At 50.3% G+C, this 22,367-nt stretch overlaps 9 protein-coding genes across 9 annotated transcripts; 2 read left to right on the top strand and 7 right to left on the bottom strand.

Annotated features, from left to right (window-relative positions):
• Nucleotides 1–989: 989 nt before the first annotated feature.
• HO133_004010 (uncharacterized protein) lies at nt 990–1,446 on the bottom strand (the record flags this gene model as incomplete). The annotated part of the gene is made up of 2 exons (XM_037294929.1): nt 990–1,198; nt 1,347–1,446. 2 exons carry the CDS (start codon nt 1,444–1,446, stop codon nt 990–992), a joined length of 309 nt encoding a protein of 102 aa, XP_037148976.1.
• Nucleotides 1,447–3,413: 1,967 nt separating this feature from the next.
• Nucleotides 3,414–5,441, bottom strand: HO133_004009 (uncharacterized protein; the record flags this gene model as incomplete). Its single annotated transcript, XM_037294928.1, has 4 exons — nt 3,414–4,577; nt 4,631–4,637; nt 4,700–4,939; nt 5,011–5,441. The coding sequence occupies 4 exons, from the start codon at nt 5,439–5,441 to the stop codon at nt 3,414–3,416; spliced, it is 1,842 nt and encodes a 613-aa protein (XP_037148975.1).
• Nucleotides 5,442–5,848: 407 nt separating this feature from the next.
• On the bottom strand, nt 5,849–6,192 carry HO133_004008 (uncharacterized protein; the record flags this gene model as incomplete). Its single annotated transcript, XM_037294927.1, has 2 exons — nt 5,849–6,100; nt 6,172–6,192. The coding sequence occupies 2 exons, from the start codon at nt 6,190–6,192 to the stop codon at nt 5,849–5,851; spliced, it is 273 nt and encodes a 90-aa protein (XP_037148974.1).
• Nucleotides 6,193–6,960: 768 nt separating this feature from the next.
• Nucleotides 6,961–8,385, top strand: HO133_004007 (uncharacterized protein; the record flags this gene model as incomplete). Its single annotated transcript, XM_037294926.1, has 1 exon — nt 6,961–8,385. The coding sequence occupies one exon, from the start codon at nt 6,961–6,963 to the stop codon at nt 8,383–8,385; it is 1,425 nt and encodes a 474-aa protein (XP_037148973.1).
• An 860-nt stretch (nt 8,386–9,245) lies between these two features.
• On the bottom strand, nt 9,246–11,210 carry HO133_004006 (uncharacterized protein; the record flags this gene model as incomplete). Its single annotated transcript, XM_037294925.1, has 1 exon — nt 9,246–11,210. One exon carries the CDS (start codon nt 11,208–11,210, stop codon nt 9,246–9,248), a length of 1,965 nt encoding a protein of 654 aa, XP_037148972.1.
• Nucleotides 11,211–12,307: 1,097 nt separating this feature from the next.
• On the bottom strand, nt 12,308–13,370 carry HO133_004005 (uncharacterized protein; the record flags this gene model as incomplete). Its single annotated transcript, XM_037294924.1, has 3 exons — nt 12,308–12,875; nt 12,936–13,042; nt 13,206–13,370. The coding sequence occupies 3 exons, from the start codon at nt 13,368–13,370 to the stop codon at nt 12,308–12,310; spliced, it is 840 nt and encodes a 279-aa protein (XP_037148971.1).
• Nucleotides 13,371–13,376: 6 nt separating this feature from the next.
• HO133_004004 (uncharacterized protein) lies at nt 13,377–14,408 on the bottom strand (the record flags this gene model as incomplete). The annotated part of the gene is made up of 2 exons (XM_037294923.1): nt 13,377–13,656; nt 14,239–14,408. The coding sequence occupies 2 exons, from the start codon at nt 14,406–14,408 to the stop codon at nt 13,377–13,379; spliced, it is 450 nt and encodes a 149-aa protein (XP_037148970.1).
• A 1,773-nt stretch (nt 14,409–16,181) lies between these two features.
• HO133_004003 (uncharacterized protein) lies at nt 16,182–19,996 on the top strand (the record flags this gene model as incomplete). The annotated part of the gene is made up of 3 exons (XM_037294922.1): nt 16,182–16,233; nt 16,302–19,485; nt 19,594–19,996. The coding sequence occupies 3 exons, from the start codon at nt 16,182–16,184 to the stop codon at nt 19,994–19,996; spliced, it is 3,639 nt and encodes a 1,212-aa protein (XP_037148969.1).
• Nucleotides 19,997–20,842: 846 nt separating this feature from the next.
• HO133_004002 (uncharacterized protein) lies at nt 20,843–22,156 on the bottom strand (the record flags this gene model as incomplete). Its single annotated transcript, XM_037294921.1, has 2 exons — nt 20,843–21,964; nt 22,037–22,156. The coding sequence occupies 2 exons, from the start codon at nt 22,154–22,156 to the stop codon at nt 20,843–20,845; spliced, it is 1,242 nt and encodes a 413-aa protein (XP_037148968.1).
• Nucleotides 22,157–22,367: the final 211 nt, after the last annotated feature.

Genomic DNA, 22,367 nt, shown 5'->3' with positions numbered 1-22,367 from the left:
CTTCTCGCATTCAGAACCTGTTGTTCTTATACAATGAGGGATCTGATTCCAAGTCATGCTTCGACCCGGTCGTGCAACCCTAGCAAGCGCGTATTTGCTCAATCATGGGACTCGGAGGACTCTAAAGACGAAGACTATTGACGCGCGCGGTCATCCCCCTTTCCTCTCCATACGATCCCTAACTGTGTGCCGTGTCTCTATATCTCCAAAGCACAAGATCTCACATAACGCCCACAGGATTTTAAACGACCGGTCGCATGTTCTCTACTTGCCCACGCGAAAGCGATGCCAGGCCATTCTAGACGGCCGATACGATGAGCGCCAGGAGGGCTTATGGATGGTTTTCACAAGCAATCCGATGCAGAAGAAGAGGGTTGTTAGAAGCTGGGCAACAAGGAGAGTTGACCAAGCCGTGACAGGGGCTCTGAGAATGAGAGGATTCGACAGGAATGGGAGAAGACTGGTGGATCCAGATGCCGGTACAATGAAAGGATCAGAATCGAACAGTAGGCCAAGTAATGTGACAATGGAGTATGTACCGGAGGCTCTGATAGGCACGGTCGATGTTCAGATCCTGCATGATAGTATTGCAAGGAGCTTCACGGAGGTGCAGAGGCAGGCAGGGCTGGTGGTGGACAAAATCTTGAAGACTTGCGGTCGCTACCCTCGTCATCCATAGTACGATCAACAGCAGGAACCGGCAATAACACCGTACAGCATGATCAAAATCGAATAGTCATCTTTGAGAAGGCTTGAACACAGAGAATGGAGGAAGATGATCCATTTACGGACATGCTAGGTTACCCTTTCCGGCGCCATCGAGACTTCCATGCTATGAACATCCACCTGGTTGCTTTTCTGAAAGCCTCAGGCCTAAGGGGATACACCGCTTCATATCTTCTCTTGGGGTATCTGTCGCCTGCCTAAGCGTCAGCATCGCCTTCGACAAAACCAGAAACCGAACCAACATACGAGAAGGAAGTGTCACCTTACGGGTTGAGCTCCTCGGAACGAGCCTTCAACTCCTCCTTGCTAGCCTTTGGTGGCATGTCTGGAATGTCATGAGCAATTAGCCACCGTATTCGCTCGCAATGCCGGGTTGGCGACATACCGCTCATGTTCATGGGGATCGCAGGACCTTTGGATTGATGATCTTCAGCGGACGCTTTGCCTGGAGTGTGCTCGTTCTCATGATGCTCTACCAGAGTCCGAGTCAGTAATCCATCTTGGAAGTCGGATAGGACACGTCGAGGGTGACATGGGACAAGAGCCCGTGCTCTCTAGCACGCCTTGCGAATTGAGTTGGAATAGCAGACAGAAAAGGAGTAAGCCGAAAAGCTACCTACCGTGATCGCTGGCTGTTGACTCCGATGCCGAGGACGGATCCTTCGCGATTTTCTCGAATATGCCCGAAGGCGCTTCTTCTTCAGATGGGTGGACAGGCATTTTGGATGAGAGGTTGAAGACTGATCGAAGTAGTAGGATTTGGATAGGTTCAGCGAAATGAAAGTGAAAGTGAAAGAGAAGGTGTGAGGGTCAAAAGACATTTTTGTATGAGCGATAATCCAAGCCTACGTCACAAAGATGGAGGGGTCTGTTTATTTACGGCCACAGCCGCCTCGCCGCCACCCCCCTACTGCAAATCATCTTACCACGGCTGCGCGACATTGACATTGACATCGCCGCCAAGATGTGAATGCTTTCTAGGAACTACGGTATGGACGTATATCGCTGTTCGTTATAAGGTACCTCAAATTCAATGCCTAGATCACCGTTTGTGTCCATTCAGCGGGAATCGATATACCTGAGAAACCCAAGTACGTTGCTTCATCGCGGTCTCTGAGACGCGCCTTCCTCAAGTCGACATCTCACTCCAAGAACCCTAGGCTCGTGCCCGCTCTTTTCAGGTCTTCAGCGAAACTTTACCTCTCGCCACTGCAGAATCATGCCTGTGATCCGTCATCTGAGCTCAATCTTCACTTCAACTGTTTAGTCTTGAGGACAGTTGCCTTTTCCTATATGCATGAAGACACCAAAGCCTGTTCCGTTTTTTGAGACCTGCAGGACTTAATTACATAGACCCTGCCATTCTTTCTGCACAATAACTCTCTTTCCCGCAGCCTCATCGCCCAACAAATCGCCGTCCCTACGCGTCCAAGGGCAATCACCCACAAGCCCGCTCTCTTTGCTGCTGTCGTTAGCAGTTCCCGTCTGATATCCTTCACTAATACCACAAACTCCGCACCTTCATTGACCCGAGGAAACGTTCCCTTTGGTTGCTGACGCCGCAAGAACTCACACAATGGTCCCCACCCATCCTGCACCTTCCATTTCAATAATTCCTCCTTCGGTATCAGCTACCTCACCCTATCCATCGACCTCGGATGTACAGAAATCGCATTCTCGCGTTTGTGAGAGCCCCCAAAAGCCGCATAGTGAAGCTGATAGCTTACGGGCCACCACTGGGCCATACTGTTGTGGAGAACGCATAGGTAATTTATGACTGAATCGTGCAAGAATGCGAAGATGGTGGCGCGGAAGGAGGTGTACCACGAGTCAAGATCGGGGGTTTGCAGGATCACTTTTGCTTCTGGGTAGGCGGCGATGAGTTCGGGGGCGAAGTAGACGCAGGGGTTATCTGTTATGGCCCGATGAAGAAGGACACATCAAGATCTGCCACTCTAGGACAACGAGTGGCGATCTTGAGAGTACTAGATCTCACCTGGAAATCTCCTAGGATTTCATCCCAATCTGCTCGGGTAAAAGTCCCTTTACTGAGGAACTTGGCCTCGTATGCCCGTTTCCATAAAGCGCTGTGTTGAGGGTTCTGGATCCAGGCGAAGTAGTGATAGCAATCCGTGTAACCGAGTTGGAGTGAGAATTCTTATTTCTTCAAAATTGGAAATGGATACTAGGGAAATCAAGCACAGCTGGTTGTTCCTTCTGTGTCGGAAACATGTCGTATGAAGCAAAAAGAAGAGCTGAAATGGACAGCGCAAAGTCTGGTTGGAGTGTTATGAGAGACTGCATACATAACGTCCCACAGCGAGGAAAGCCAAAGCAAGAGAACACGCATTGGCACTCTACGCCTAGACACGTCCATTGTCGAGGACGACGTTGCTATTGCGATGCTGCTGGTCGGTATGGCAGAACCGAATGAGAAATAGAGATGGTTTTAATTGACCACAAAAATTGTGCAACGTAAATGAGCTCAGGAAGTTGGTAGACTCTCGGATATGGAGGTTCGCGGATTCTCGAGTAGGTAACACAAAAGCCAAAGGATTGTTCAGCCTTAAACACTAACGGCGCAGGAATCCAGACCCAGCAAGCCTTTGGTTTGACAAGCCGATTATAGTCGGCAGTCGTCCGGGTTGAGTAGGTACGTGTAATGCGATCGGCTCTTTCTGAACAACCTATCCATTCTTTACAATCCTCCATAGCCCTCCAGCCCTCCTCAACATCTCGATCCCATATCCTAGCTCAACAACGCCTCTGCACACCTCCCAAGCCCTTCGCGCCCCTTCGATTGGATAGTCCAACGCTGGCGGAATTGAAGTGCTGATCAATCCCGGAAATCTATCTCGACAGACAGCTTTTGTATTGCTGATTGATCTCAATCCTTCCTCTCCACCAAATCTTCCGTAGCCACTACCTCTGACGCCGCCAAAAGGCAGGGAGACTGCGTAGTAGACCGCGAAATCGTTGATGCTGATCATGCCCGCATTGATCTCCTTTGCCGCTCTCTCCAAATCCTTGGTAGCTGTTCCAAAAACACTAGCGCCGAGGGCGTAAGGAGTGGAGTTTGCCATGCCGATCGCCTCATCCAGTGAAGCAGCCCGCATGATAACGCAGATAGGTGCGAAAAGTTCTTCGGTCGCTATACGCATAGAAGTTGTGACATCGACAAGCAATGTAGGCTGGAAGTAGTGGCCTTTCGGATATCGATGATGCACGAATCTTTTGCCACCAACGAGACATCTTGCTCCTTGGTTGACGGCGTCAGTCACAAGCTTCTCCAAGTGCCCGAAGCGAGAATCCGAAACCATGGCTCCAACATCCACATCATTGGGGTCGTCGAGGGCAGAGCCTACCCGCAAAGCCCTGATCCGAGATTCGAGGATCGTCACAATTCGGGGCCAGATTCTGTGGAGGCAGATAATACGCTCAATGCCAATGCAGTTCTGCCCAGCTGATTGAAAAGTACCTCGCATGAGTATGCTAGCCACCTTTTCAAGATTCTTCACATCATCGAGGAGTATGGCAGGATCTTTGCCGCCAAGTTCAAGGCAGAGAGGAGTAAGGGAGCGGGCGGCGGAGAGGGCAACATGGTGGGCGATAGGGCGAGAGCCGATGAAAGTTACATGACTAATGCCCGGATGAGACGTGAGATGGGACGCCGTCTGCGGCCAGCAAAGCACGGGCTGGACTAAATTGGCAGAATGACCGCAAGAGACCAGGGCTGCACGGGCAATAGTCCCGAAATACTGAGTCGACCACGCAGTAGACTCGGAGGCTTTGACGACGAGGGCAGAGCCTGTGAAAAGAGTGGATATCAAGGGACCCATGAAGTTGTGGAACTAGGGCATGGATTAGCTGACCCGGATGGGAGCATGATAGAGCGCGTATTTACAGGATAGCTGCGCCAGGTCAGCGGTCCGAAAATATGGTGACAGTGCTTCCACCAAGACGCAAGACCTACTTCCAGCTAACACAGGCAGCGATGACTCCTAAGGGCTCCCATTTGACCTCATTATACTTGTACATCATGAGGAAGTTCGTAGGTCTCCTCTCCGGCCTCAATGACTTCTCTCCATGCTGTATAGTCCACTTCAGCTTTTCCACGGTGACCAAAATCTCCCCAAGAGATGCATCGACCTTGGTCTTCCCGGAGTCTAGACAAGCTGCCGTAGCTATGGTATCTTGATTGTCGAGGATGTATCTGCGTAGATCGAGAGCTGTCAGCTCAATTTTTGCAGGAACCATCCCGTTGTAGATCTGGGCTTAACGCACTTCAGCATCGTCTTGAGTACCCTCCGTCGTTGCTTGAACGTTGTTCTCGCCCATTCTGTTTGAGCTTCCTTGGCTTTGGCTATCGCTCTGTCAATTCCATCAGGCGTGGAAGGGTTCACAAGCCCGAGTAGTCGGCCGTTGGCTGGACAATAGCATCGTATGGCGCTCGATCCCGATATCTGTGACTCTTGTTGGCTTACGTACAACGGTGTTGAAGAGGGTGGTACCTTGATCGTAGGCTCTTCTAGAACTTCGCCTTTCCACTCCGGAGAACATTGCTCAGGCACGGGGACTACCAATTTAACGAGTCTTTCCTCGTCATCGTCGAGGACTATAATCTTGATGGCAGCGAAGACAAAAACGACCGACAAAACAAATATCGAAATCTCAAGCCATGGCCATTGGGTAGGAGGGTCGTTGAGAGTGTCCATAGCCGGGATCGGCGAAGCTTGCGATTTCAATGTCACACCTGAGTTAGAACCCGCCACGGCAGCACAGTCACTAGCTCACAGTAAATTTTTGAACGATCAATGATAGCAGACGTCTGTTACGACCGTATATTTGAGAGAGGATTCACGAATAACTACATGGTGAGGCGCTGTGAGAGTGGTTGAAGAATTGGTGTACGCTTTTCTGCACGGGTACAAGCCAATGCTCAAGAAGCTTCCCATTATTAATGCCGCATCGCTCCTCCGATACACGAGATGAATAAAGCAGTGGTATCATGCGCTCTCCTAACAATGCCTCCCTTGCAACGGTCACTACTGATATCCTCCATCACGCACGAGTTTCCTTGTCCCGGTCCATGCAGTGACCTCGACCTTGACGACCCCTGGGATTAGACTGCACTTCTCCCACCGCGCCTACGCCCTCCTCCACGGCCACAAGTCAAGCAGGAGATGATGATGTCGAAGCAGGAGACGATGCCGGCGATGATAGCTTGCAGGACAGATCCGATGCCGTTAACGATTGCCATGAGGCAGGATCCGAGGGTCTGGAAGAGCGATTCGATCTGTGATTGATGACATGTAAGCGGCGAAAAGTCAGGAATTTGAGGGCGATGATTTAGGTTTAGAAGTGACGTCTCAGCCTGTAGGAGCAGGCCAGTAGTCATTTGCAGATAGCTACCAGGGATAAAAAGGAATAGATTGGCAAACGTACGCATGATACGACGGCGCCCATTTTGACTGGTAGAGCGCGTGTAGCACCTTATTTTCAAACAGGGGACGAGGGTTTGAAAGCTGTGCGATGGGCTGTAGGGGCTCGAAGTTGATGGGCGGTTGCAGTGCTTGTATGGTGTCTCGAGGAGTACTGTTGGTGATAATGATGGAAGAAAGAAGAGGGAACAAGTCAGAAGACTGAAGTTCTGTCGGCTAGTTGCAGGGCTTGGCTGGGTGGTCGCTTCCCGGAAATAATGAAGAAGTTGATGGGGAAAACGTGAATGCAATTTCGCAAAACTTGGAAAAGCTCATCTCTTTATATGAGTTGAATTAAAACCCATGCTTACTTGCCAGGCCGATCTCAGGCATGATTGAAATCTACGAGAGCGCTTCTTTGTTTTAATGACGCACAAGGTTTATCATCTGCCAAAATTGGGAGGGCACGAGACGCATCTTACTCTTTGAAGCTTGGGTTTGCTCGATAGTCTTGGAAATGAAGCATTATGGTATGTTTATTTGCCAACTCTAGACTGGAATTTCAGCCACCGCTACTGCGAGAATTATTCCATCAAGGGGAAGGACGTGGATGATAGCCACCGCTAGCAAAACACGCCAGTGTTCATTGGGGAATTAACATGAAGATCCCTTGTTGATCCTGTGGCTTATCGGGCCCTGATCCGAACTCGTAGACGCACCAACAACTTGCCATTCTGCTCACAAAGTCTCAGGCTTCGAGGAGGGCACGGAGGGCAAGACATCAACATACCGTAGAGAATCCTCTGGGCCACCCATGTCCATGACGCCGATCAAGGTTCGCGGCAAGAGAGCCCCGGTTCAGACGGAAAGCTCAAATCACTCCATCAACTCTGTCCTGAACCCATATCCGAAGGGCAAACGGCCTGTCTCTCCTGCTTCCCACTTCTCAACTTCCCTAGCCAAGTTGCCTCGTCATATCAACAATGTTGGTGAGAACTCGGGCCGGCATGCGAGGTTCGCAGCTCCTTTCGAGCAACTGCCAACCGAACTGTTGGAGACCATCTTCTTGCATGATCTGAACATAAGCCTGCCGCAAGCTTCACCGATCATTGGTAACAAGCTCGCGTCTAAACATGTGAAAACCCAGCTCGTGCTCAGAGTATGCAGTGCGGGAGGACTCAGTACCTATCCCTGCGAACAGGCCGCCTTATTTCCATCTATGACGGACCATGCAGAAGCTCAGTCTGCTATTCTGCGAATGAGGTGGATGACATGGACATTCATTAGGCAGCTCATACCCGACTATATAACAAAGACCTTAGTGCGAGAACTCAGTGAGCGCGGGCTACAATGGATGGGGAAGGGCCCTTTGGTGACAAAGGAAACCGAGTCTACAATCCGACAGTATCTGGAGGATAATACCGTTCGTTTTACAAAAAGAAATCAAGATGATCCACCGGTGTTCTGGAGTATCAGTTGGCGTATTGAAAACCCTCCTAGGTTCATACGCCTTTCATTTGGACTTCATGATGGCCTGGTCACGATCGAAGACCGCCGCGTACACGGATTGGACAGGTCCGCACAACACGTCAGGTCATTGTCTGCCGAGCGTGACCAGTGGAGGATCTTTTGTGGTATCAATGGTTGCAAAATACCAGAAAAATTGCTGCACGGGCCTTGGACCACGGAAAAGTGTGACTTCCTCGAGATGGTCATCAGGGGAAATGCTACCGTCGACTGGGTCGGCACTACCAGTGGCGAAGTCGCCGAAAAAGGCTTGATGCAAGCTTTGCGAGAAGGTAATGCCCGTGCAACGAGATTACTAGTGACGAGAGCTGGATCCCTTGTCCCTCAGGGGCTCTGGGGCCTTCCCTACTTACGTAGTAGTAGTACCGACATCGAGAAACTAGATTCCGGGCCTTGGCCGAGGGAAGATTTGGTCCAGGCTAATGGTTTTGACCTGAGAGGCGTCGGTGTTATTCCTCGAACGAAACACTTGAGAACAGCAGTCCTCGAAGCAGGTTGTCAGCAGGACATTGTCGAAACTCTGTTCATGGCCGAAGATACGAACATCGACGTTGAGGACCGATTTATTCTTCATTGGGCCATTGAGAAAAGAGTTCTAGGTGATGAGCGTGGCCCGTGGCTGCTCTCGATGCTCTCCTTACGTGCTGCCGGTGGCACGAAGGAGCTGTTTGCACCATCTGCATCACAGGGCCGTGCCTTTGCCGCAGATTAGGCCTGCGAAAAGGAATTGATGGTTCGAGGCAAGACTGTTGATTGGCATAAACGATATGACCCGAGACGAAGCATGCCAGTATGTTTGTGGTATCTTCCTTGATCGTTCCAGATCCCTTTATAGAATCAAAATGGAACTCAATGGTAGAATGAGAAGTAAGGGCCGCGCCCTCGCAGTCTAGTCAAGTATGCTTGAGGACCACTGAATTCTCTTTCGCAGCAACTCGTCTCCGTCCATGTATGTCCCAACACAGCCTCCGCGGCTTTGTCATTAAGATCTTGCCTCTTTCACAAGTTGGCCATCGTTTCCCAACTATCAATCTGTCCGAATTCAAGAGTATCACGTCACTGACGCATCGGCTACAAAATGTCATCATATTCTGACCCCAATCCAGTAAGACACATAGCGACGTAGCCGCTCGATTGTCTCGGTGCACCTTACAAAATGTCGGATAAGCAATGTATGGATACGGTATGGTGCGGGCATATGTCCCAATAGCTTCTGGTTAAGTCAATCACTGTTGTTGAGGAAGGCTCGAGCTATGGCGATTGTTTGATCTTGCGGTTGGAAGTACGTATGAGTGATTGAATATTGCACGCTATGCTATGCTAGGGTATCTATGCTAGACAATGCGAAATCGTAAGCCTTCTACCTGGGTCTTAGGTATCGAGAGCTGGTGGTTCGTAGATTCCATGATTTGAGAGGAAGATTGGGGGAAATAGCCGGAACGCATGCCGTAGGTTGTTGGGCGGCTGGTGGTGTGAATATGTGGTAGCACATGTGCCGGTCGGTTTTCGAAGAGATCTGATGTAGTTGAGAAAGAAGTGAAGTGTGATGTTGGCGTGGTCTGCTTAAACAGCTCAACTGCCGTCGTCCACCTCGGCATCTGTCGCAGTCTTCCTGTCCTCATCACTCTCCACCGCCTTTCTTCGCTTTGCCCCTTTCTTCCCAGAGTTGCCCTTGCTCGCTTTCGCCGCCTTCGTGACCCCGGCTGGTTTCACCACCTTTCCAGCTTTAGCTTCACCAGCTTTTCCTGCCTTGATTGCTTCAGTGGCTTTCACTTTCACAAGCTTCGCGGAATTTGTCGCGGGGTCAGCCTTCGTTTTCTTTTGGCCTTTCGTAGGGCTGTAGTCATCCTCATCTTTGCCAAGCTCCATTTCCTCGTTCCCAACATCTTCCATGTCCTCGTCATCGTCATCGCTGTCCAACTTGTTCCTCCCCTTTCCTTTCGTCGCCTTTCCGCCTTTCTTCACAGGGCTAGCCAGGCCTCCCTTTTTCTCGCCGTACCTCTTAACCAAATGCTCGATCGGACAGTTGGCATCAGCCCATCCTTCACTGGTCTCACCGGTGATAGCTCTGCACCTTCCACAGTGGTTTCCATGATCCCAAAAGAGCTGATGTAGGCCATACTTGAGATTCTCTGGAATTCGAACCTCGCAGTGCTTGAACGTGTTCACTTCGTTCACCTCGGGTCTCTTCCTCTCTCCTGGACCGACCTCTTCATCTTTAGGCGGTACCCACCCGAGATACCTGCACAGACGGAAGACGTGAGTGTCGACGGCAAAGCATGGCTTCTGCATACAAAATAAGGCAACGCAGGCGGCAGTCTTCACACCAATACCGGGGTACTTTTGCATGGCCATGAGCGCATCATCTTTGGAAAGGAGATGATAGTAATCGAGCGTTAGGATGTGTCTTTCGAAAAGATCAATCTCGCCTTTCATCTGTGCAAGGTTCATTGGATCTGCGCCTTCCGGTGCAGCAGAGGGGTCATCGTTTTCGATGACTTTGGTATGAGCTTCGCACCGTCCTTCGTTCTCCGAGTAGACCATATCGAGTATAGCCTTCATGTTTTTGCTCTTATTTTTTGCCAGACCGCCGGTCTTGATGGCTTGAAAGACGTCGTCTATGGTGGCATGACGTATGGCAGTCCAATCGACACTGCCATTGCAGGGACCCGACTCTTGAAGGCCGAATCGCTTCACAAGACCCTGGAAGGCGCTGCTGGAATTGCGCTTAGACGTAGCCGCACTGAGCAGGGTACGGAGCATGGCGTCGAGAATTGTAGGCACTTCGCCGCACCCAGCAACAAATTCCGAGGGGGGTGGAACGGTGTCCGGCTGGATGAACCTGGAGTGCTGATCCTTGGGGAACGCATTCATAAGGAGATCATGGACGACTTGGCACTCCTCTGGTGTTGGATGCGCCCAGTCAGGATAGGGATCACTGCACGGGAAGTGATCGACTTTTTTGGCTTTCTTTTTCGGCGACTCTTCAGATGCGTCGATGGTACTAGCGGCTTCGACCATGGATATAGCATCCTCAGGCTTGCTTTTCTTCACTGCGGATTTTATCGGGGTTCCAGTCTTTGCGGACGCTGCATTTTCTTGCGCAGCCTCATCCTTTAGTTGGTGACTCTTTGCTGAGGGTCGCTTCCCCATGTTGTGCGGTAGCTCATCGGGATGGTCCTCAACCTTGGGCGCCGCAGCAGCTCTCTTACGCTTCCTTGATATGCTTGCCGGGAGCGCTGGCCCTTCGTGTTCTGACTTTGTCTCGAGAGTCTGTTCCTTCTTGGCTGCTTCCCTCTTTGGTGGTTGAGAATTAGTGGCTGAGACGGGCATTCCTGTAGCTTCGTTGGCTTCTACTTTCACTTCTGGCGTCGTTTTCTTCACTGTCGCTTTGCTCCCAGTGCTAGCCTGCGCGTTGACCTTTGATGGCGCAGGCGTTGCAGGCGGACTTGAAAGCTGGTGCTCATGATTTTCCTTATCCGAAGCCAACAAACTTGGTTCCCTTCCTGCTGACCTGCGGGTCACACGAGTAGACATGGCTGAGATTCTTGGCCACGCGAGAGGTGTAGAAGATGTGAAGAGTTGACTGGAAGGGTGAGTCTTCCGGTAGAATGTGTGGAATTCAATGCACTTGAGCTGCAACTTTTGCCAATGCCAAGAACAAGCGTGAGTTGGGATTTTCCACAATGTAGAAGGCAGCTCGAAACGAAACACTGTGGCATACTAGAGGGAAAGTAGAGGGAAAGTAGAGGAAAAGTAGAGGGAGAGAGACAGTTGTATGGAATACTGTACAGTGGAAAGATAAAGTAAAGTACGGTAAAGTAGTCGGAGGCAGAACTCAAGCTGTGACCACTGATGATGATGATGATGAAAATGCACCGTCTTAGCGCCGACACCACCGACACCTGCAGAAGTGACGTACATGTAGAGTAATGTACCTAAAGTTGAGACTACCTTAAGGTACTGTACTGTCTACTTCACTGATGATATTTATGAGGAAGAGTACGAGTTCTACTATTCACGCAAAAGGCGTTATTGCACACAAGAGAGATTTTGACTCCACAAGGGCTAATATTTACGGCCTTCTTAGGTACGTACTTTCCAACTCCAATTACCCACAAATACATATTTCATAAGGTTAACACCACCAAAAAAATAATTTATCAAATTCTCGAACCCAGTCATTCTCTTACAGTTACTTTTAGAAATTCAGGATTGGGGCTAATGCAGGTACACTTCTTGATCGTTGGTGGCGTCAATTTGTTGGCACTTCGAATAGTAGGTACGATAGTACTGTGATGGTACCGGAGCAGAGCATTAAATGCTCGACTCAATACCAGATGGCCTCCCAAATGCACGGAGAAGCAATTATACACTTTCTCTCCAATGCCCACCGTGGCTCCATACATTCTTCTTCAAATAGCTGCGCTCCCTAGGGTAATCACGGCACGTCAGCCCGGCCCAAAGTCCTTGTTTGGTGCCGTCAATTACAATCAGATTTCCAAAATATCAGGAACCAACTCTCTCCGCAAAGTCATGCTCAGAAGTCTAACATCTAAAAGTGATTGATCATTCATCCCAATGGAAGGATTTGGTTTAAACATGCATAGCGTAGATTGACACGTACCAAAATTTCACGTTTTCACGTAATCGAAGTTACCTTGGTTGTGTAGTCCGTTATCCATCTGGTGCCTCGGCGGTGCCTCTTCATCTTTCTCATGCTTCCTCTTGCCATTAGGCGTATGCAGCACTCCATTCCCACTGATTGCCAGCGCTCCGTTGGTAGTACTCGCCGATGCAGGGACAACTTTGCCGTCATCCTTGACCTCAACGCCATTGGTAGCTATCTGGATCTCCTCTTTACCTGCCGATCCGTTGGCTACGGCTTCCCTGGCGTTTTCCATGACCTTCATCTTCCTCGTCTCCCCTCGTACCTTCTCTATGTGTTCGAAGTAGCCCCTGGGAACAGGAGTGACATTTTCTCCGTTGAAGACACCCACTTCGAACTCTTGGTTCTTTCGTGCTGTCATGCCGGCGAGCACAGCTGGCGCGCAGGCCTCCTGTAAATCATCCAACTTTTGAAAGATAACCTTCTTCGCACCAATATACAAAGCTATTGCATCGTCGTCCCGTTTGTGAGCTATAAGCTCGGATGGAGAAGCTAAGTCAATGCCATAAATATGGGGATGGCGTATTTCAGGGCTGCAGCTGGCAATGTATACACCTTTAGCGCCGCTTTCGGTGGCTATGTCCACAATTTACCTCGACGTGGTTCCGCGGACAATGCTGTCATCCACGAGAAGCACGGTCTTTCCGGCAAATTGCTCTTCCATTGCGCTGAGTTTCCTCCTGACGCCTTCCTCCCGGGCCTTTTGATTTGGCATGAGAATATTTCGGAGTCAGCATTACTCTTTCAGGAAAAGTTCTGAGTCGCGAGACATGTTTTGGGAGCAGAGGACTCTGAAGACATGTCTGATCATAAGAAGCATGATTGGGGAAGAATTGCCTCGGAAAGTATAACGTACGGAATACGTAGGGGTTCTCGATAAAGCCCTGACAATATGCCTTTTTCAGTCGTGCAGCGACAATTGGCGCACTGGTGTTTGAGGTTTCGAGGATGGGCATGACAACGTCGGTTTCCTCCGAATGATCGGCTGTCAGGACCTTGATAACGCGATCTCCGAGGAAACGACCCATATTCTCTCAGCTCTGGTGGACACTTATGCCATCGATAATCGCATCAGGTCTAGCGAAATAGCAGTACTCAAAAATATCCGGGCAGTAAGCTTTCTGCTCTTGGACTTGGGCAAACACTGGGGGTAAGCGTTTTGGAATGATCACTGCTTCTCCTGGTAGAACGTCGCGAATCTCCGTTCTTCTGTACCCAAGCTGGCGTAGGACCACTGATTCTGAAGCCATCATGTAATCCATTCTCTGTCCGCTAGCAGATGGCCGAGAACCTAGCACAAGAGGACGTATACCTCTAAAGGATTTCGGATTCAGCGTCTCTTTTCCAAGGCAATGACACTAGCCATGAGACAGCTCGAAGCGGTAGTGATACCGTTTTGCCTCCAATCATATCTTGTGAGGCGAAAAAAATTCCAGAACAGGAAGAGCTTGCTTCGAAAATATACACACCATGAGTCTCGAAAGCCGAATATGCCGAAACCTGCGAGAATTCCAGTACACGCCCATCCTCCTTCCAACCGGTCGTACATCCGGCTCAGAGCAGAGAAGATGTCGTCACTGTTCACACGTGCCTTGCCGGTGACTCCCAGCTCGTTTGTAAAAATATTTATCATCGTCGATGCCCTTCCTCGTTCAAAAAGTGCTTCAACTCCGGGGCATTGATGGGTTTGCCCCCATGGGCAAAGCAAATTCCGTAAAGGTAGTTGGCAAGAAATGGCTGTTCAAGTTTTCGGAGTCAGCATGTCTTCTCTAAGATAGATTCAGACTTCTGGGAATTTTAAGTATTTGGACAATCGAACCCCCCACTCCTCCAGCCCATGTTTTGTGAAGCAAAATTCGCTATCCATCAGAAGGAAATCACTACGAAAAGACGTACCTGAGCTTCTGCATTTGCGCTAGTATCTGCAGTAGGGTAGCGTACATGCCCAACGCCCTGCCGAGTTCAGCATGAGAAGACTTCGAAGCAGTCGAAATCAAAAGCCCACCATCTATCCGCGCAGGTCCGGTATTCGAGCGCCGTCTTGAAGACTGTTGCAGCGAGGACATTTCCTTTGCATTGGTAGATTTTGCCCCCTGAGCCACAGGTCGCTATTCCACATGCATCTGTCCGACTCTCAGTATTGGCCTGAGCGCAATATGCATCGGCATTACCTTGGCCACGGTGCTGTAAAAGGTACAAGGCCCCATGAATCTCCGCAGCGACAAAATTATCTACCGGCTGTGCGCATGTGATGGCATCGATTCCACACATCTTCAGTATACGTTAGATACGAGGTCAAATTGGGTTTCTTCAGAGTGTTTTACTCTGTAGAAGCTGTATCGGCAACATAGGGTCCAAGCGATTAAATTTCAGGCTTTCATTCCAGCTTGATTGGTACGTCAAGGTCGGCTAGCGGAGTTGTTGCAGAATAAGAGCTTCGGCTTCATTGGGCGAGTACTAGAAAAGGTAGCCTTTGGTCTGAAGAGATTGATGGTAGCCATTGTGTAAAAGTTCAAGCTTGCAAGGAGCGGGTATGGGGTTTGAGAGAAATTCTTCGAGGCTCATTGCGGGGGCTATCCTAGTGTGCCAAGCCGGCCCTTTTCCGCTCCGGCAGCATTCACAACATCTCCCGCTGGAGCGAGGGGAGCAGTTGATGAACAGACACCACGCAATGCAACGGTTTGTGCGCTCAGCTCATCTTCATAGCTGGGATTCAGCTCTCTGTAGGTCTAGGACTATCCAACAAGCTCTTGATTGGGGAGGAACATGAGAGAAAGTTTTCAACTCATCCTCTCACTGAAGTGCAGTGCGCTTCCTTCAAGTATGGGATTGCCCACACTTTCTTCGAACCTGTCTCGTTTCGTGAAACACACAGCCAATGTCGTGGGTTTTACTGCTAACCCAGATCTCTGTCAGCCAGAGATGGGTCTTTGTGCCCTATCTGCAGATGATCTGCGTTCCAGTCTTCCTCAAAATTTTCATGTTGTAGCGGGGGTATAATTGTCCAATTCTCCGGCATTGTTGCCATGCATACGCCAGTCTGCGTTTGATCTTCTTAATTGTATCAAAGGACCTTGGAACAATTTTGCAGTGACTGTCGCATTTGTAACAAAGACACTTGTTGGACAAACATGGCACTGAATATGGAAACATCCACTTTCATTGCTTGGCGTTAGCTTTTGGCAAGACTTATCCCAGTCAAGGAGAAGGAGACCTGAGTCTCAAACCTAGTGCTCTGACCTCATGTCCGACAGTTTGCTGAGCTGAAAGGTATCAAGAAAGTTGCAGTGCTATGCTTTGTTGCCTGCACAAGAAGTGGGGATGAGATGGCTTCACGCAAGGTCATAAATCCATCGTTGATCCCTTTCGCTGCAGCCTACTTGAATATTCTCGGCGTCGTTGGACTTCTCAAAATCCTTCAAGGCTTCTAATACTGGCCTAAACTATTCAGCATCCTGATCTCTCAGTGTCAATTTACCGTAGAGTGAAGCTGTCAATACAGGTATGTGGCCTCCTCAGACAAATCTCGTTGAGTCAAAGTAATCGCTTTCAAATGTTATTTCATTGGCTTCATATCAACCTTAGTCCGTCCGAAGAATCTTGTTGACCAGGTTCTAAAAACATAGTGCACCATCTCCAAACTTCTCCAACCTCTTCAAGTACCTTTCGTCCAAGCTGTCCTGTCAGAAGAGCGCCATTCCTTGCAGCCTGCTTTCTTCGATGCTTTTGCATAACATCGAAAACGACCTGATATCTAACTTTTCTTGGAAGTCATCGTGACACGCCTTGCTTGGTCCGACTACCTGTCTCAGTCCTATTCAAATTGTTTTACTTGGATCATGCCTGCCAAAGACCAAGGTGTGATCGTTCTCGACGACGAGGATAATGCAGGTACTCCTAATTCAACAGGCAATAATACCTCTCCATACTCTTGGTAGGGTGCTGATTGTCCTCATTAGCATCACTGAATGGATGCCTAGCAGTCGTCAATGACTCCAGAACAAAGACCGATCAAGTCCCACAACATTCACCTCACTCAGATCTCAAACACCACTCGGTCGCATCGGTACAGTCAGCATTCCAGAGCCCTACCGTGGGAACTCCAACGATAACATCACAGGCTAGCCACGCTCTTCCTCAGTCATCATCACAAGCACACTATTTACGAGGCTCCTCAGCTTCGGGCACCAAACGGTCGTCTCGGTGGTTACCTCAGAGTCCCAGCATGGAGATCTCAAAGACATGTTCACCAACGAGCAACCTTGATCCCGCATACTTTGCAACTTCTTCCTGGAGCTTCCCAAACCCCGCAGCCACCTGTGAGGAGTTCGCCACTCCATCGAGGCGTGCCTCAATTTCCCCTAAGACTCCTAGGCTTGGACGCCGAGAGTTAGCTAGCGCTACCATGATTCCTAGCAGATCTTCGTCGACGACCCAGGGTCCGCGTCCGCTCCCGCAGCCAATAACAACGGAGCTCACGGACGACGATGACTCTGCAGACGAGGAGAATCTGGCTCTATGGATGGCGCAAGATGCCGAGGACGAGATGAGACGGTCATCGTTAGCAAGCTCAAACTCTATGGCCGCAACCTCACGAAGATCCTCCCTAATCATCCCACGCAACCTCCCAATAACATTGCCTTTCGTCGGCTTAGACAGTTTCACACATAATGGCATTCTACTGGCTGAGAAGGTGTACGTAGAACTTCAAGACAAAGATTTCCTGAGGATCGTTCATATTATCCAAGACACGTCGACGTCAGCAGTTACTTTACGAGGCTGGAAATTTCGACGGACCAGGGAGATGAATGGTGTCGTTGAAAGAAAGCTGAACGAAGTCTGCTGGATCCTTCACATCGATGAGGACGACCCAAGAGATGCCAAGCTTCAAGGCATGGAGACTGTACCTGTTTGCGAAATCGTGAAACGAAGACGCATTCGACTTACCAATCAATCATTTCCGGCCTTGAGCTGGCGCGATGACGGGAAGAAGGACAACCCAGAGACCATTGAGAACGACCGCGTCCTTGTGTGTAGATTTAAATACCTCTGCCTCTACGCTAATGCAAAAGCTCGTGCCTTGTACAAATGGTGCGAGAAAGGAATCCACCGACTTCGGGAAGATGAGTGTGATCAGCGCTTCGACAATAGCATGAAGGATGACGAGCTTCGCCACATTTGGAGAGGCTCCACGGTGCCAGGCGGAGCGCAAGAGGGTTGGTTGCCGGGAGAAAGAGAGTTTTTACGCCAAGAAGTTGTTTCACACAAAGGCATTGCGAGTCGGTCTTCACTGAAAGTGCCATCAGGTCCGGAATTCCCTATTGGAGATCCCATGAAGCGTGGAAGTGTAGGATGCCTTCTGACAGAAGACGACCTCCAGCGAAGCTACGACCGAGCTACCCAAAGTATAAGTACTAGAAACGATGACCTCTTACACAGCGATGATACGATAATAAGCAATGAAAACGTCGGAGAAGTCCTGACCTCGCCAATCCTGCGTTCACGAGAGCAACGACGAACCCGACGAGAGTCACACTTCAATTTCGCAGGCTTCAATGGCCTTCCTATTGATTCCAGCGACTACGACACAGATGAAGAATGTGGTATGTCTGCATTGAGGCGAGGCCTGAGGCAAAGCTCCATTCAGCCCCGAAAATCCAGAAACAAGTCGCCCAGGATCATCGAGATTGACGCTCAAGTCAAGACGTCTTCGAGCTCCGGAACGTTCGAAAAGCGATACGAAGGGAAGATAACATCAAGATACTATCCCACGCCAGGCCTGGCACAGAGGAAGCGATCGGCTGATGTAGCAGGTGGTTCCCCTGCCAGACCGACAAAGAGAGTCGATCGAGGTTTTCGAGTGCAGTCAAGCAACGGAGATCTTCCCCAAAAGTATGACAGTCCGGGCAATCGAGCCTTACCTGGCAACAACAGATACGATCATGAGGAGCCAGCTTCTTCGGACAGCGAAAGAACAATGGGCAGATCTCAGTCACCACCAGATCATGTAGAAGAGATACACACTCCATCGAGGTCCAGGAGCTACAAGACGACCTTTTCTGGCCTTCTTACTCCGGTTTCGCGACGAAAGGACTCAGCACTTCGACGATCGAGGGACTCAATGCGATCTCCTGAAACGGGCGGTTTCACGGAAGGGTCAACGCCGTTATCCAAGACAGCACGGTCTTCAGTCGTCAGTCAGATTCAGACGTACGGTACAACAGAGGATGATAATAATATTGTCGATCTCACAAAGCCACAAGCCAATCCATATGGGAGTTCCCCCAAGTTACGTTCTTCTATATTCCGGCAACCCGGTCCGTCAACTCCGTTGTACGCACGCTCAGCCATACCTTCCAAGCATTACGCGACGTCGTCTTCTTCTAAGCAGAAGATGTCTCGGCCCAGCATTGCACATCCGCCCTTCAACGCGAAATCTCACTTGACGTCCACAAAATCGCGTCAAAATATCCACCGCATATCTCCAGATTGTCTATCAGTGGCTCCCGGATCATCTCAAGCCTACGGAATGCTCTCTCATCAGATCACTAAAGCCACTCCTGGCCCATCATCGCGGCCTATCGAGAACTCTCGTCAGCAAAATCAGTCTACAATCATCAACGCGCCCGCTTCAAAGGCAAATCAGCGGAGGTACACGTTTGGTGACTGTTTCTGCGGAGCTGGAGGCATGTCCAGAGGAGCAGTGAGTGCAGGGTTACGTCCTCATTGGGGATTCGACTTCAATCTGGCAGCTTGCCAAACCTATGCGATGAATTTTTTTCGCACCCCGATTTACAACGTTTGGGCCGATCAATTCTCAGATGCGAAAAGATATTACAAGGTTGATATTTGCCACATGTCGCCGCCCTGTCAATTCTTTTCCGATGCGCATACGGTCCAAGGCAAGGACGACGACATGAACACCGCGACTCTCTTTGCCATCTTCAACCTGCTCGAGAAGGCTAAGCCCAGAATAGTCACACTCGAGCAAACCTCTGGGCTCATTCGCCGTCATCCTATCTTCTTCAACGCTGTAATCAACATGTTCACCTCAAGAGGCTTTAGTGTTCGATGGAAGGTCATGAATTGTGCCGACTTGGGTCTCCCACAACGTCGAACGAGGCTGTTTATCATGGCATCGTGGTAAGCATCGACCTCTATAACTCCCTTTCGATCACGTACTCCGTGCTGTAGGGTGACCTACTTGCTAGCCGATCGTTATTATTAGATGCTGACAATCCCTTTCCGCAGCCCTGGCGAAGCTTTGCCCCCTTTCCCAAAACCGACCCACTCGTCGGATCCGGAAAAGACAGGCCTGAAACCATGGACCACGATCAATGAAGCCATTGCCACGATCCCCTACGGGTGGGCCAATCACGATATCCACTTGGCGAAAGAGCGAGACAATCTACCTCAGTCTGGGGACAAAATCGCTACTTGCGTTACTACCAGTGGTGGTGGCATCATCCATCCCAGTGGGAAGCGGGACTATACGCATCGCGAGTTCGCTTGCCTGCAAAGTTTCCCGCTGGGCCACAAATTTGGGGCGTCCGGCGTCAAGAAGCAGATCGGGAATGCGGTACCGCCTATTGTGGCAACGATCCTGTTGGAGACGGTCAGGAACGCTTTGCTGAAGGCGGATGGGCTACTCTAGTCGAAGAGCTGTTCTATGCGGCCAATGGCTATGGGGGTTTGACGAAAGTGGGTTCGGGAGTGAGCTTTTCCAAGTGCCCTGATTTTCAATATAGTGGAGGATCAAGGATCAACTTTTTTGTGGTTATGGGCAGCGGTACGGCCGTATTTTGTGGCTATGGACCGACGAATTTAGCCAAAACAACAAGAGCAAGCAAGCTACCGTGCTCAAGCATTAGAACGCAGGGAGCTCGGAAAGCTGAGCTTCGAGCATCATCTGTTGACAGTCAACGGCTCATTACCTCATATCATCATTTCAGTTCTCTGTCCCCTGCTGACACTGGTCGTACTCTAATTGATGACTTCTTTCCAGCCCCCCTTTTCGTTCTTACAGTCGTAAAGGGTTGGCAGCAACTTCACTCGAGGTTCGCACACGTCTCAGACAGCCTAATTGTTTGCGGGTCAATGTAGTCCTGATTCCTTTTGTCTGCTTGTCAGCACAGTTACCATGAAAACGTTGGTGAGAACTCTGCTGACCATCTGCGAGGAAGCAATGGTAAGGACACTTTGATGGATAAGAACTCGCACGCTGAAGGCTCTCACATGCGTAATGAAAGCCTTTTGTGAGCTGTGTAGAAATACAGATCAGAAATCAACGCTCTCTGCTGGAAAGGAGTTTCGTGAGATAGAGGCTTCCGCCAAAGGGCAATGGACAAGGAAACCTTCTCTACATACTTCTAGAATGGTTGAGCTAAATGGTATACGCAAGCGATGAGACTACGCTGTTGCATCCCTGCACGCCCTGAATCTCTTTGCAATCTACACACTGATGGTACTTGTGTCTTCGTTCCCTGCCAACATCTCTTTGTCAGAGCTGCACGTCACTGAACTTCGCAGACTCTGCGGGCGTTTTAAGATCCTCCACCCTCTCATCTCCAGAACCAGATTCACCTAGGCCGATGACCGGCTCTTGCGTAGGTGAGTCCATAGCGCTTCCAACCGGGTTCTCGGATGCGCTGCCGTCCTCCTCACTGGGTCGACCTTCTTGCTTTTGCGGTGCATCTTTCTCAGGCAGTGGTGGCGGGGCTCCCTTATCCGAGCCAGTGGATGACGGTCTCGGCGATGCCGAGGGGGGTGGCAGACCCTTGTTGGAAGGCTGTGAAGGCGTAGGCGGCGCTTGCTGCTGCTGCACGGGTACCGTTCTCTGACTCTGCGTCCTCTCCCGCTGCTGTGGTCTTGGTGACTGCTGTTGCTGTTGCTGCTGCATACTTACACCTTGTCCCACCTGCCTCAACCGTGGATCCGCGTTCAAGTAGTAACCCCGTACGCCCACTATTCTGCCTTCCCTTTCGCATCCTTCCACCCATTCAGGCCGCACGATTGGAATGTTCATTTCGCCGGCTTTCTCCCACTCGCGACCTCTGCCTTCGGTGCACACAAAATGCGTGGTATCTATCCTCACATTCTCTGCAATCTTGGCGCCAATGCGCTCGATAGCACCACTAAGACTCTCGCGTAGAGGTGCGGGGAGGACCCCAGGAGTAACGGTAATGCCGCTCAGATCTGTCATCTTATGCGTCTTGACGACTAGCTTTTCGCTGCTGTACTGGCCGGCCGATGTCCGGAGGACGAGGTGGAATGTGTAGGCAGTATCGACAGCCAATCCAGAAACCTTGGTAGCTTGTATGCCCTTGTCCTGGGGAATGACGCCCGCTTTTGCGCCATTGCGGTAAAGACTCAAACTCCGTAAGTCCGCAGTTGCAAGATCGATCTTGTCCCATTCGAGCACAACAGATGTCTGTGTAGCATTCCTGCAGCGGAGGACTGGTGTTTTCGGCGAGGAGAGACCATAGGTGCTGAGGATTGAGGACTGGAGAGAGGCGAAGGATTTTTGCGATGCTGATTCTGAGGACTGGTTCCGGGAGACGGTGATGTCGACTATGGAGCCTGAAGTTATGGAGGGTGGGAGAAGTATGGAGGGAAATTCTATCTGGGAATGGAGGCGGTAGTCAGTAGGAATTTAGGGGGCAAGATTGGACATTGCGTCCCACTGGGAACTCACGAGACGCTTATCCTCTGTAAGGAGGACGGCGACGCCAGCATCGACTTTTCCGACAGTCAGAGAGATCAGCATGTTCGCTTGCGAGGGAGGTTGATCGCTGTTTACTGCTGGCTGCTGCATGTTTGCTTGTCTTGTTGCAAGCAACAGGCCTTGGCAGCGGAGATACAGTGAGCTAGGCCTACTAGGAACGTAGGGCTAGAGCTAGGGCTAGAGCTAGGGCTAGGGCTAGGGCTATGAATGATTGAATAGCCACCAAGCTATGCAGGCAGAATGATCATATAATCATGGCCCTACTGCTCTCTACGCTTATACTTAATTTCACCCCCGGATG

Source organism: Letharia lupina (genome assembly GCF_014066315.1).
Source record: "Letharia lupina isolate WasteWater1 chromosome Unknown contig_19, whole genome shotgun sequence".
Taxonomy (NCBI): domain Eukaryota; kingdom Fungi; phylum Ascomycota; class Lecanoromycetes; order Lecanorales; family Parmeliaceae; genus Letharia; species Letharia lupina.
The sequence above is the reverse complement of the archived record's forward strand: the minus strand, read 5'-3'. Positions and strand labels throughout refer to the sequence as shown.